The sequence below is a fragment of the Morus notabilis genome, unplaced genomic scaffold, assembly GCF_000414095.1.
Source record: "Morus notabilis unplaced genomic scaffold, ASM41409v2 Scaffold437, whole genome shotgun sequence".
NCBI lineage: Eukaryota > Viridiplantae > Streptophyta > Magnoliopsida > Rosales > Moraceae > Morus > Morus notabilis.
In genome coordinates, this window is record NW_010363915.1 from 264,221 (window position 1) to 279,078 (window position 14,858).

The 14,858-nt window shown below is 33.9% G+C and overlaps 3 protein-coding genes across 3 annotated transcripts; 2 read left to right on the forward strand and 1 right to left on the reverse strand.

Moving 5' to 3' along the window:
• The first annotated feature begins 2,890 nt into the window (after positions 1-2,890).
• Positions 2,891-4,644, forward strand: LOC21405851. The gene has a single exon (XM_010105275.2). The coding sequence runs from the start codon at positions 3,040-3,042 to the stop codon at positions 4,351-4,353; it is 1,314 nt and encodes a 437-aa protein (XP_010103577.1). The 5' UTR covers positions 2,891-3,039; the 3' UTR covers positions 4,354-4,644.
• A 3,234-nt stretch (positions 4,645-7,878) lies between these two features.
• Positions 7,879-8,223, forward strand: LOC21405853 (ribulose bisphosphate carboxylase large chain). Its single transcript, XM_010105277.2, has 2 exons — positions 7,879-7,999; positions 8,120-8,223. Exons 1-2 carry the CDS (start codon positions 7,879-7,881, stop codon positions 8,221-8,223), a joined length of 225 nt encoding a protein of 74 aa, XP_010103579.2.
• Positions 8,220-9,785, reverse strand: LOC21405854 (TMV resistance protein N). Its single transcript, XM_024170231.1, has 6 exons — positions 9,631-9,785; positions 9,519-9,530; positions 8,683-9,262; positions 8,517-8,594; positions 8,368-8,433; positions 8,220-8,273 (listed from the first exon to the last, which is right to left on the reverse strand). The coding sequence occupies exons 1-6, from the start codon at positions 9,783-9,785 to the stop codon at positions 8,220-8,222; spliced, it is 945 nt and encodes a 314-aa protein (XP_024025999.1).
• Between the last annotated feature and the right edge of the window lie 5,073 nt (positions 9,786-14,858).

Sequence of the window (14,858 nt, forward strand, 5' to 3'; positions counted from 1 at the left end):
TAATTTTAAGTTCCAATAATTTTCACAATTAATTAACACCTTAATAATTAATATATCAAAATTATTAATTTCAAATTACTCCACTATAAATTTGGAATTACACTCTTAAAATTATAAAACAATTATGTTCACAGAATTTATTTGTCTATTGATATAGTCACTACATACGTATTAATCCTCCATAAACAGTTCATAATTAAAGCTAAGTATTTTCCGTTGACTTTTTTAATTATATCTTTGTCCATAAGTATCATTGATCCTCTAATGAATAATATATATTATGATCCAATCATAAAATTAAGTGCTCTTATTATTCAAGTACCGAATCAACACTTATGGGAACCATCCATCTACTTCATTATAAAGGAATGGACTTCATCTTGTAAATTAATATTCTTGACTATTTACTTTACTATGCTCCCAATATACCAAGTCTTTGACACTATTCATATGTGTCATTACTCAATATATTAAAGAACATAATATCATAAGTAGAGTATCTCAAAGTTTTATGAAAATTTTTATTATACGCGATCTGCTTCATACATGTTTCCACATTTGAAATCGTTTTAAAAATCAACAATGTCCAATATGGAGTGGCATCTCGTTCTTCTTGTTGTTATGAACTCATAGAAATGAGAATCACTCAATTTTGATTTGAAATGAGTGAGTTATGGACTTTTAAAGTTTGAGTTTTCACGAAAGAAAGAGATAGAGATTTGGGTAGAAGAGGAAAAGAAGGGGAGAGAATGTTGATTGAAAAAAGGTAGAATAGGAAAATTGAGTTTTAAAATCAGATTTGGACCATTATACAAAATTACGAAGGGTTCGTTTGGTAGATAAATTTAGAATTATGAGTCTGGATCATAGTTCAGAATCAGTGTTTGTTTATAGTGATTCTGATTCAAACTCCTAATTCTGAATCATGGTTTCAAAATCATGATTTGAATCTAAAATCATAAATCATAGTTCTAATTTTAAAATCATAATTAGAATCACTCTAGTTTGAATCCTTATACTAAATGAACCTAAATGTCTTTCAAGAGCATAAAAAAATTACATAAAAAATCATGTTAAATTTAATTACATAAAAAAAATTATAAAAACTATATGACACTTGTGCGTGTCGGACGCATCATGCACAGCTCGTGATTTTTGGGCACAGAATTGATCTTTTCAAAAACAAAAAAACAAAAAAACAAAACAAAACAAAACAAAAACAAAACACATGCGTTGCTTTCCCTGATGTTCAACAAAAAAAAATATTAGTCCGTTTGGTTCATAGATTAGAACCGTTTTCGATTTACGTGTATTTTTTATGAGAGAAAATACTGTAACGAACCATGAACCATTATTCAAATTAGAGAACGAATCATCCAACCACTGAAATCGTGGGTGACAATAATGATTCACATGTTAACCAGTTAACCCGTTTGGTTGGAGGATTCGAATCATAATTTATGGTTCACTACAGTATTTTCTCTCATAAAAAACACACGTAAATCAAAAATTGTTCTAATAATATGATTCTAATCCATGAACCAAACGGGTTATTATTCTTTTTTTTTTTTAGGGAAATTTGATTATTCTTAAGGTACTTACTTTAACTCAGAAACAAAAATCCAAATATCACGCTTGATTGTTTACGTTCATAAATAATAATAATAATAATAATAAATTTACAAATTAACCTTGTTATTTTATGTAAATATTTTTTTCGATGCAAACGGAAAAATGAAAACGTTATATTTAACATAAAAGTATAAAAATAAATTTAATATATTGTTAGGTTCTGTAAGTCTAATATATAATCATATTTTAAATGTTTTTCTATTTTGAACTATAAGTACTATTTATTTACGTAAAATCACAATGAAATAATTATATGCAAAATTTAGCATTCAGCGATACTTCTGATTGGAGAATATTTTCTTATTAAAATAAAATATTTTGACGTTATAATTCAAATTTAGCATCTACTCCTACAAATAAGATAGTAACTTGCATATACCTTGCTTTCTTTTATATTCTTTATCGTTAATAAATTATTCATTAAACCATGAGCCCAAGGCCATGAAAATTTTCATTAAACCTCACATCCCATGAGCCTAAGGAAAATTATACCGTACTCATAACCCGAGGGCGGTATAACTCTCGGTTCTATTTATTTCACCGATTTAAATTTAAAATTTGAGTTTTGTTATGGTAAAAAATTCTCAGAAACCGTCACATTTAATTTTTTTATTATAATAAAAAACTCACATAAAATCACATCTTAACTCGAATAAATAAATTAAGGCTCTATTCATTTCACCTATTCGAGTTTAGAATTTAAATTTTATTACAATAAACAAATCTCAAATATAATCATATTTAACTTTTTTATTACAATAAAAAAACTCGTATATAAGAGGTTGTTTAGTTGGGGGATTCGAATCATGGTTCGTGGTTCGCTACAGTATTTTCTCTCATAAAAAATACACGTAAATTGAAAATAATTCTAATCACATGGTTCTAATCCATGAACTAAACGTCTCCAAAATTACATCTCGACTCAAATTAAAAACTCAAATAAGCGAATTAAATAAATTTAAGCCTTGTTCATTTTACCGATTTAAATTTTTAATTTTAAGTTTCTATAATAAAATGCTCTAAAAAAATATCACATTTAACTTTTTTTATTATAACAAATTTAAGCCTTGTTCATTTTACCGATTTAAATTTTTAATTTTAAGTTTTTATAATAAAATGCTCTAAAAAAATATCACATTTAACTTTTTTTATTATAATAAAAAATTCTCATAAAATATTATATTTTAACTTAAATTAAAAACACAAATTCACAAAGTCACTGCAAATCTTATCTCTTCCCAACAGATCACGCCAAATCATAACAAATTACTATTCAATATCATAACTCCACCACGTCTCTTCTCTTATTCTTCCATTGTCACCTCCTCCTTCTTCCAAAAAAAATCTCCCTGTCATCAAAACCGCCAAAAAAAAAAAAAAAAAAATCCCCAAAAACAATCACCAACCATGCCATCTTCTTCACCACTTTCCGTACAACCACCACCTCAAAATGACCAACACCACCTCCAAACCGTACTAGACTCCGCCCGTCCGTTCCTCCGCGGCGATCTCGAATCCATCGACGAAAAGCTGCCTTCCCTCGTCGCCGTCCTCCGCTCCGTAGGCGCCGGCGAGTGCTGGCACAAGCACGGCAGCTTCCTCGACCACCTCGTCGACACTTACCGAATTCTCAAGCTATGGAAAGCCCAAGACTCCGTCTGTCTCTGTGGCCTATTCCACTCGGCTTACTCCAATTCCTACGTAAACCTCGCCATCTTCGACCCGTCAACCGGACGAGACGTTGTGGCTAAGCTCGTCGGAGAAGCCGCCGAGAGGCTCATCCACCTCTTCTGCGTCGTCCCGAGGCAGTCTCTTATCCACGATGATCTTCTCTTCCATTACAGCGAGACGGAACTCCTCGAACACCTCAAGTTTTCGGAGATTTCGGTGAGGAACGCGAAAGAAAGAGGCGTTTTCGACGGAGAAGAAGGCTGGAGGAAGAAACTAAATTGTGTTCTTCCTAGTGATGGGGTTGTTGTGAAGCACATAAAGAATGGTGAAGATGTCAAGGTGTCAAGAAGACTGGTCGCGGTGTTTTTAATGATGACTATGGCGGATTTCAGCGATCAGATATTCGGTTTTCAGGATGCTTTGTTTGAGAATTATAATGGGAGGCTCGAGTTTAAGGGGAACAATGTTGCGGGAGGGCTTTGGCCGGGCGACGGGAAGCCGGGTTTGTGGATGAATTCGATATCGAGAATGGGAGCTCTTTATAGTTTGATTGTGAGAGAGGAAGAGATTTTTGTTGAAGAGAGGAAAAGGGCTTGTGGAGATCATGATCATGATCATGATCATGATCAAAGAGATGATGAGGATTTGGAGCTTGTAATTCCTCCCGTTTTTGAGAACTGCACAAAGATTTTGGATGCAGGAGATCAAATAGTGGCAAGAGATTTGTATTGGGAAGCTGTTTGTGATGTGTCAAAGAGAGGATTGGAGAGAACAGAGGAGTTGCTTTTGAGGTGTGTTGAGAAGAACCCATTTGTTGGAGAGCCACATGTGGTTTTGGGTCAAGTTTATTTGGGGAAAATGATGTTTGAGGAGGCAGAGAGAGAGGCTGAAAAAGGGTTGAGGCTCATTTTGGAGTGGGGGAGTCCTTGGGACAAGAGGATGTCTTGGGAAGGTTGGGTTGCATGGGCTAGAGTTTTGGTTATGAAGGCAAAAGAAAAGTCTTGGCCTCAAACTGCCTGGGGAATTCTCAATTTGGGACTTGTCAAGTAGATTTTCGAATACCATAGCTTTTAATCAAAGTAATTTGCTTAAGTTTCTTGCTTTAATATGTGTTTTGTTATTGTTCATGTTGATATGGAGATAATAAGGAAAGCTCCAATCTCAAGCTGATTGGGAGAGGATGGAACTTTGTTTTAAGTAGAATCATTTTAAATGTGCTTACAATGTCCTTGAACTTAATAAATAGATGAAACTTTGTTCACGTCTTGAGTGATACAAATTTCTAGCAAGTTTGTGTATCAATTGATTATGAGGAAGCATTGAAAACTCACACTAGAGCAATAACACTAGTTTAATTTATTTATTTTTTTCTTTGGCTTTTGAAGGGAAGAGTGTTACAGAGGTCTTAAGAGCAGTGATTTAAAATCATATATATAAACGTACGCACATACATACATGCATATCTCTACACGCATATTTACTTTCTAAAAGTCTTTATCTTTTGAGCACATTTGCTGCAAAAATTAACAGCTTCACTCACTCACGCATAAGATTTTCTATAATGTTTCAATGTTTCTCTGAACTAGTGATTCCTGAAGCCTGCATTCTTTGCTAAAATTTGTGCACTCTAAAGAGTGCCATAGAATTCTGAGACATCCAAATGCGATGGTAAATGTAAACCTGTTGCTGTAAAAGAGGTAGCAGTCACAATTTCAGGCCTAATTATAACTAAATCCTTGACCAGAAATGCTCCATTTGCACTTTTTTAGTTGTGATATGGTCCATCAGCTTCGGTACTTTATTTTGGTGAAATGGAATCAGAGTTGCAGAAAAGGATGATGAATTTACATGGTCACAGAATCATTTATTTTTTCCGTATTTCCAATAATTAATTCAGAAAGCTAGTACCCCACTATCTAAATTTTATCTTGAGCATATTATTTTATTAAGAAGTGACACTATATGCACCACTAACTAATGCGCTATAGCATCACGAGTGACGACCTATATAATGATTAGTAAATATATACCAGTAGTCTTGATGTAGCACTGTTAGAGGTGTGAGCAAGTCCTACATTGGTACTAAATGAGAGTTGATGGGTTTTAAGGGAGTGGGCTACTCTATTCATTAAGTTAATCTTTTGAGTTAGCCCATGATTCTGACAAGTGACATCAAAACTGGGACTCAAATGTTGCCAAGTGTACACACAAGATGAATCTACTGTGTCAAATGAAGGTGTAGGCCCCTACATGTAACGCAATGGAGGTACAATGGATGATCCAATAGACGAACGAGAAATATTTAGAAAAACCATCAAAGATGTAACACTATTTTGTTTCTGCCATTGTTTTTAAATTATCTTGTGCCACTAATATCTTACATGTTATCTTTTCGTAACCTGTAAGTTATTTTTATTTTTTGTAATCTGCATAATATTTTTCATATCTTGTAGGTTATCTTTCAAATCTTGTAGGTTATTTTTCATATACTTTCGTGGCCTACAAAATGGGGACAACTCTAAAATTCTGGGGGCGACTTCAAAGTTCAGGGGCACAGGTGCAAATCACTAAAATTTCAATTACGATTTTACCCTCAAATACAATGCACGTGAGACGTTTTTCTGTCTCTTATGAATAGAAAGTGGGACAGATGAGTTGAACTGTTGAACTGAGGGGCACCTTTCTTTGAAAGGAGCTTTGAATTAGAAATCTTCCAACGTAAGAAGCACTTCAGTTTCTCTCTTGTACTGGATGCTTGATACAAGTTAAACTTCATTTGATTTTACTTGAGAAACAGTTATACATTATATTCATGAGTTGGCCAAGAAGCTGCATCTACAGGTTGACTGTTAAATTTTTGTGTTTAATTGCTCGATTACCCATTTGACATATTTGGCAGATGTATCAAAAGTTATAAATGAAATTGTAAACCAAATTAAATGTAGACGTCAAGATGCTCACATGTCTCTTCATCTCCAACTGCAAAGTGACGACGATGGCAAAGAGGACCTAAATCACTTGCTAAGTGCTATCTCAGATGATGTTGTTCTCGCAATTGGAGTATAGGGAGCAGACACGTTAAGCAAGACAAGCATTGTAAAAGCTGTACATAATCAAAATTTTCTTAGATTTGAGGGCAGCAGTTTCTTGGCCAATGTGAGTGAGATTTCGAAACAACATGATGGACTAGTACAATTACAGGAACAACTACTTTATGATATCTTAATGGATGATGATCATGATCATGATTTGCAAATAGAAGATGTTAACAGGGAAATCAATATGATTCAAGCTGCAGTATGAAGCAGAAGAGTTCTTGTGGTTCTTGATGACGTTGATGCACTTGAACAACTAAATGCATTAGCCAGAACGCGCAATTGGTTCGGTCCAGGAAGCAGAATTATCATTACAACTGGAGATGCAAATTTGCTGAGCATACTTGAAGCAGATGATGTATATGGCCCAAAAAAGGCATATAGGTAAACTTTCCAAGTTTGGTTTATCAGGTGCGTTTGCTCTTGCCTTGCGTTAACAAATTTCTGACAATGCAGATCATAAAGGACAAATATAGACAAAATCTTGAAACGATCGAACATCTTGAGGAAGTTCTTCAGAAGTTAGTTCTTGAGGTATATAAAGTAAACATGACTAGTTCCAGTGAATGATTCTTGTTTTCAGCCTTTATTCTTTGCTAACAAGCAAATATGAAAGTAAGGCCTTAATAGATTTTAGCTCTTTTCGATCCAGAAGTAGTATAAAAGAGAAGAAACATCAATCTGCTTTCAAATGTTTCTTCTGCTTGCTTATTTCTTCAGGCTCAAAGAAAAGAGAGGATTTCTTTTGGATGAAACAGAAAGAGAGAAGGAGAAGAATGGAATTCAGGTATGATTGTTATAACAAAAAACTCAATTCAAACTAGAAAACATCCAATTTTGTTTTCTCTGCTTACTAGGCACAAATGATTGCCGAGTTAGAAAGGGAAGAGGATCAGGTTCCTCATTTGGTTGCTCTTACCAAAACAAGGGATATCGTCCTAAATGAAACTGCAAGTCACGATTGTAATGTTAGTACTAGTTATGGGACCATTTTGGATTCTGAGCTTGAGAAGAAAACTTAAATTTAGGATAGTGTCTTTTGTGAAGAGGAGAAGGAAAAGTGATTGCGTGTCGCAAATGAAACCGAAGATGTGATAGAGGCAGATTCAGGCAACAGATTAAGGCCTTGGTTGTAGCGTACACCATTCCTTTTACCATAGTTTGAATTAGAAATTATCTCTTATACAGCTTTGTGTACACTCCACTTTATTGTAAAGTTCTTTAGGTGACATTTCTGCCAAAAAAAAAATGTTCATAGTTGACATAACTCAAACCTCAGCCAGTATAAAAGCGATTGTATTTGGCTCCGCACGATTGTATTTGGCTCCGCACAAAGCTGGTTCTGCAAAGAGATATTAGGTAGTTTTCAGTGTGGGGACCATTTATGTGGGGCCCCTAGCTCGAACTAAATTATGGCCTTGGTCATATATACTGAAAAATTCTGGTTTTATTAATGGAAGAAGAAAAATATACAGCAGTCATGTGCTTTTTCTCTGGAGTTACCTCTGAAGAAGCAGGGGCTGCAGTAGCTGCTGAATCTTCTATTGGTACATGGACAACTGTATGGAATAACGGGCTTACTGGTCTTGATCACTACAAAGGTCAATGCTACAACATCGAGCCCGTTGCTGGAGAAGAAAATCAATAGATTACTTGTGTAGCTTACCCTCTATAACTTTTTGAAGAAGGTTTTGTTGCTAACATGTTGACTTCCATTGTAGGTAATGTATTTGAGTTCAAGGCCCTGTGTGCTCTACGTCTGGAAGATTTGCGAATCCCTCCTGAACTTTCCAAGGACCACTTGCTATTCTTCCTTGACTATTAGTTCTGAAATCTAACTACTGAGGCATGCTTCAGCTCAAGTATCATCTGTGCCTGCAAGACAGTCATCCATGGATGGTATATACACATAACACCTACATAATTTAAAAGTATTTATTGGAATACTTCAATGCATGAGATGAAACACCTGAATTTCACCCTGCTTGCGTTCTCTGATCAAACATTCTTCAAGGTACTTCACTTTCTCATTGGTCTAAATCAAGAAACGGAGATGGTAATTGAGAATGAGGTCTGTCAAGTCTCAAACTAGAGAAATGTGGTGAGTCCACTGCTTACCAAGTAAGAGTAGCTTTGTATATACTCCTTTAGTCCCGCGATTTGGTGACAACTTTGTTTGTACGGCTCCCAGATTTCCTAGACAAGAAGTATTAGTTGATCCAACTTCTAGCTATTAATGAATTATAGCAACAAAAAGCACTGTTGAAGAAAAGCTAATAGTTACTTGGATATCAAGTGGTAGAGGATTCCCTTGAGCCATAAATATTTGATCTACTCCAAAGTCATGAAGCAAAGGCAATATCCTAGTTGTTATGATGATTTTGCTTCCTAAACCAATCCAATTTCTCCTTCCAACTAGAGCAAACAATTGGTGCAGTTCGTCCACATCATCGAGAACAATAAGAACCTTTTTGTGACAAAGTCTTTCTTTCATTAAAGCTGTACCTCTTGTTACACTGGTTATGTTGATATCCTCTCCTAGTAGATCAAAGAGAAGTTGTTTTTGTAATTGAACTAGACCATTTGTTTTTGCTGATTTCTGTCCCACACCACTTATAAAGCTGCAGCCATCAAAACCCTGAAAAGTTCCATCGAAGATAGCTTTGGCCATCACTGTCTTTCCCATTTTGCTTTCCCCAGCAATCCCCACTACCAAAACATCATCAACTCCTAATTGCAAGAAGAGATTTAGATATTCATGACTGAGATTGTATCCAAGCGAATGGATCGAAATATTCAGATTTGATGGAATTCCTTTTGCCAAAATATCTTCAACAATTTCCTTAACAAACTTAGCCTTCGACCTGCAGGAAGTTGTCATCATAACATAATTTTAAGGTACGCGAGTAATGTCATAAGTTTAGCTGAATGAATGAGACCCTGTCATAACCAACACCAGAAAACAATTTTTTTTGACACACAAAAAATAATGAAAAAATTACATTGCAGTAACAGCGTGAGAAGTTGCTATAATTGTATATTTATCATGATTGGAGTATGTTCTTTTACTTATGGACACTTAACTATATATGTTGAAATATGTGAATGTATAAAGTTTACTCTGCAATAAACCTGAAAAAACAAAGCAAACCAGAAGCATTCTTATAACGTAATCAATGGAACATTACTACTGTATTAACTACACAAGTAAAATCTGTAATATGCAAATTACCAAGAGTTCCTTGTATCCCATCCGCAAAGACCAGCTGCTACATTCAAAGCAGCCCTCCATGCCTGCACTTTTTTGTGGTTTTTAACACGCGTTTCGTGTTTGAAAAATGCGGCTCCATAACTTCCAGTCTGTTTCCGAACATGCGACGGATTCATATCGTAAAAAACGGGTACAACAATCTGTCTATTTGTTTCCCTGCACCGGAGTATATGAACGAGTTCGTCCAAACACCAAGAGGAAGAAGCATAGCCTTTCGTAAAGATAATCAGTGACATTTTTGTTTCTCCGATTAATTGTAGAAATGGACCTGAAATTTCATCTCTTCTGCTTCCAATATCAATGTAGCTTTTAATTTTCCCGCGATTTAAACTAGCATGAAGAAAGCTAGTAAAATTTTCGTGGGCATCCTCTCCTCTAAAGCTAACAAAGACATCATACATGTCCATATATAACCTGCAAATCCGTTAAGTAATCACTGCTCGGAACGAGAAAACTCGTTCAATGGTGAAATGAACGAGGCCTTAGTTTTTGCTTAATAATCAAGAAAACGTTGCTCTCGGTGATGACTACATATTCATATGTACGTACGTACTAAATTACTAATGCTGACATATGAGAATTAGTATAGGAAATGAATTAATTGGATAGTAGAGATGAAGGAGCTGATTAGAATCATAGAAATTTCCAACCCAGCTTCTTCTACACTTAAATACGGAAGAATAAAAAATAATCAAACTTTCTAGAAGGTCTTTTTGTTATTGTTAAAAAAAAAAAAAAGTATCATAGAATTTCCTCGTTGATCAGGAAAGTCTATCGTCTGAGTGTTTAGACTACTTTGCTGCTTTATAAACCTACTCCATTTGGCTTCTTTCTTTTTTTTTTTTTTCCTTCTTTTTGTTATTTACCTTTTTGTACTCAGGTTAAACCTTATGTAAACAAGTTTTTGTTTTACAAGCCAAAATGTGAAAAATTGCTTGAAAACAAATTAGTGATCTTGTTTTTTTTTTTTTTTTGTTTCTTTTTTTTAATGTGGAAACACAAATTTTGTGTTTTCAATTTTTTTAAAAGATTATTATCACTGGTGCCCCCTTAACTTTAAAATCATTCTCAGTTTATCCCTTAAACTTTAAAAACTGTCATTTTATCCCTGAATTTTGAATTTGTCCCATTTAAACCTTTTTTAAGAATTTCTGGTAAAATCAGACGGAAAATAGGAGGTTAAGCGTGGTCATGTGGTTTTCATATATTTTTTTAACATAAATCTAAACATAAATGCCACGTGACTATGTTATTCTATTTTTTTAACAAAAATTACAACATCAAGGGTTAAGTGAAAACAATTTAAAGTTTAGGAGGTAAAGTGAGAGTTTTTAAAGTTTATAGGGTAAACTGAAAATGATCCTAAAGTTCAGGGGCTGCTAATGATTATAATCGTCTTTTAAACGAAAATGTTTGGTTTTGCCATAAAAAAAAAAAAAGTTTTGTTGTGGTCACTATTAAAACTAAGGTAGCCAACGGGTTAGGATCTGTATCGCGAATTGGGATCGACGATGGGGTCAAGACCATCGCCAGGGTCAGGCTAATGGTCAATGACCGCCACTAGGGTCGGGCTAACAAATTAGGATGAGTACCAAGGTTAGGCAGAGATCGCTATTGAGATCTGGCCAATAGGCTGAATCGATACATGTATTTAAATACTTTGAAAAGATGTATGCTCATTAATCCATCAAATTTCTCAAACTCAAACTCAAAGAAGTTTCACAAGTGTTTTTAAACACAGATATATGGGCCATGTTTGGAGTTGGTTTTGTTTTTATTTTTCACGTTTTTGAGAAAGAAAAAATGAAAACGGGAGAAAAACGGCGTTTGGCATAATTAAAGACAAAAAACGGAAATGAAATGATTTTTTAGTCTAGTGTAAATTGAAAGAGAAATGAAAAATAACTTTTAGTCATTTTTTATTTTTTGTTTCTGTTTTCTCCTCTCTCGAGTACAAAGAGAGAGAAAGACATTAATGGATTTTTTTATACTGAAAATAATCTCTTGATAAAATTACTAAACGTATTTTTAAAAATGATTTCTGTCTGAAATTAAAAATATGTTTATCTCTTTTTTCATACAAAAAATAAAATTATTTTAAAACGAGTTATAACTTTTAACCAAAAATAAATAAAAAAAGGGCACGCGCACACATGATGACATAACTATAGACGAGTTTTTGTTAAAAACAAAAACCATTGAAAACGGGGTCTAAAATCCTCATTATTTTATTTGCTTTCGTCTTCTTTCCCCGATACTCCCCAGAAAGTTTCGGGCGTAATCCCGTTTATTTTTATTATTTTTAATAAACTACTCAAAGACTTGCTAAAGAAGCTTTACGGATCAGCCATTAGCATTATTCTACGTGTTGTGATACATGGAGTGTACATGAATAAGCACGTCCCATCATTTCCGTTGCTAATCGTTTTTAGTGCGTAGTTCTTGCGGCCCTGTTCATTTCGCTGATTTGAGTTTAGAATTTGAGTTTTACTACAGTAAAAAGCTCTCACAAACAATCACATTTAACTTTTTTGCTACAGTAAAAAACTCTCACATAAAATCACATCTCAACTCGAATTAAAAACTCGAATCAACGAACTAAACGGGCCCTCATATTGCTTTCTACTTCAAAATAGCTTCTCTTTTAGATTTTTAAAATATGTACGGAGCACCACCACAACTAATAAACTAACGTTCTTTTTATTAGTGGGTGGTGCTAAACATTATCGGTGCCTCATACTATTGTTCTTTTATGTGTTCACTCGGAATTTATTTTCTTTTTTTGGATAGGTTTCCAAGTTGGTCTAAACTACTGTAGATAACCATTTACAGCATCGCGCCATTATCCTGTTACCAAAAAGTAGGAGAAAGTAGAGAGTGAAACAAAATATGCTCGAAATGGTATATTAGAATGAAAACTAAATGCTTCCACACTGTCATCGTCAATAACAAGATCTTGTAGACCATAGCAGTCCTTTTTTTTTTTTTTTTAGTTGATCTTAAAAGGTAGTCTAGCTATCACAACAAAATTAGTAGACAAATTGGGAGCATATCATTTTTTCATCTGTTATAAAAATGAGACTAGTTTTATGGCATGTTTACCTATACGTAATCGGAATGAGCATGAATCAGAGTGGGCAGGATTCAGAGTGAGGAATCGGAGTCAGAATAAGTTGTTTACTTAGTGATAGGATTCAGAATCGGAGTCATTCCAAATCTCATTCATACGTACTTACACCCAGAATCAGAATAAAAAAGTGTAAAAATATTAATATACTCTTTAAATCAATTTGATATTTTCAATTTAAAAAATATATTGTGTACTTATTATATTAAAATTAATCATAATTAAAATATTTAGTGTAATAATTGGGTACCAAAATAATAAATATAAATTGTACAACTATTTAAAATATAATTTTGGACATTATCACTTTTTTGTTCTTCTGTCAAATATAATCACTAATTTGTCTAGTTGGTTTTTTAAATTGTTTGAATGTAATTGTTCTTCAACTGATTTATTTTAAAAATTACCATACAAAGCTCATATTAGTCAGTGGGCTTTATAGCTGCATGCATTTATTCATATTGCTACTCTAACTCGGTTTTTTCTCATACTTGGCAGTCATGACTCGATGTTTCAAAAGGAGATAATAAGTCGAATTTCACGTAGACGTCAAGATGCTCACATGTGTCTCATCTTCAGCCTACAATAGATTCTGGCAAAGATTACCTGAACATAGGCATGTAAAAGGCAGATGATATTCTTGTAATAGATTCCCCAATATGATTTTTTCATCATCATTCTTGGCATCAGGATGATCGATATGTTTTAGCATTTTTTAGTTGGTACAAATCAATTACAATTATCTAATTCTGATAATGCTCTTATTCACATGCCAGATCACCAGAAGATGAATGCAACCAAGGATACTAATGATCTCAATCTTTACTCTCTAGTAGTTTGATATGATTTTATTAGTTTGCATGTTTTGGAATTAGGTTGTATAAAATTCAAAAATAAGGTCAAATTCATGATTGATGTAGATTCAGATATTGAGATAATTTTGGTTGCTAATTGCTCCGAGTTTGGAATGATTTTGTTGATGGAACTCAATATTTGGAAGGACATTTCAGAGAAGATTTGGAAGATTTAATTGACATATTCAAATTAGGTGATTTGTATATTTGTTGGAGAAAATATGCTCATATGAAAAAGTGGTTTGCTGCATAATTGATTTGAAGAGATTTGAAGAAATATCTTAGATATATTTGATTTGGAGTGTAAATGTGTGACGACCCTCCTTTGAGACCGCCACTGTAACTAACTTTTTAACTTGTACTTACTGAAATTTCTTAAAATTTACGGAACATTTTTCTTTTTTTTTAAAAGGTCTTATAATAAACATAAGATACAAAATTGCTTTCTTAATTAAAATATTCAAACCTTAACATATATGTTTCAGAATCATAATTAACAAAACTATTTATAACATAAAGCTGATTGCAGAAATATTTGCGAGCGGTATCCATATCCCGAGCCCCACATCGTTCGTCCACTCGCCGGCAGTCCATCAGGCATTATATGCCGGTTGCTTACCTACAGTATAAACATTCTATAATGAGCTTTCACTCAGCAAGTACGAACTATCTCCCGCAAAATAACTGTAAGTTCACATGAATAAATATGCATGAGCCAATTATGCTTAATTATGATGTCTTATCAGAATCTTATTATCTTATCTTATCTTATCTTTCTTTTGGGCCCGAGTGCTCGTACCACTTGCGCGCAATCAAGGGTTTGCGGAGCTTGAGTTACCTCCCTTGTGGAGGCTGATACGGCACTCAACTGAGATTACTCTTATAAGTTCCTCTTGACTTATTAAGGTGTATACAATATGACCTAGCATAGCATACTATATCATGTACTCAAACACATATAATTCGGGTGTACTGCTTAAGTGTATGTAGTATAACATAGCATAGCATTCATAACATTAAATGTACTCAAACATATATAGTTCATGTGTACTGTTTATTTTAAAATCTATTTATACTGTAGGCGAGATTCCTACTTACTTGATTTTCAAAGCTGGAATCCATTTTTCGCCTATCAGCCTAGTCTCTTGCTTTCTTCTGAAACTGAACACCCATTAAGAGTGTGAGATTAACTATTATTTGCTATTTTA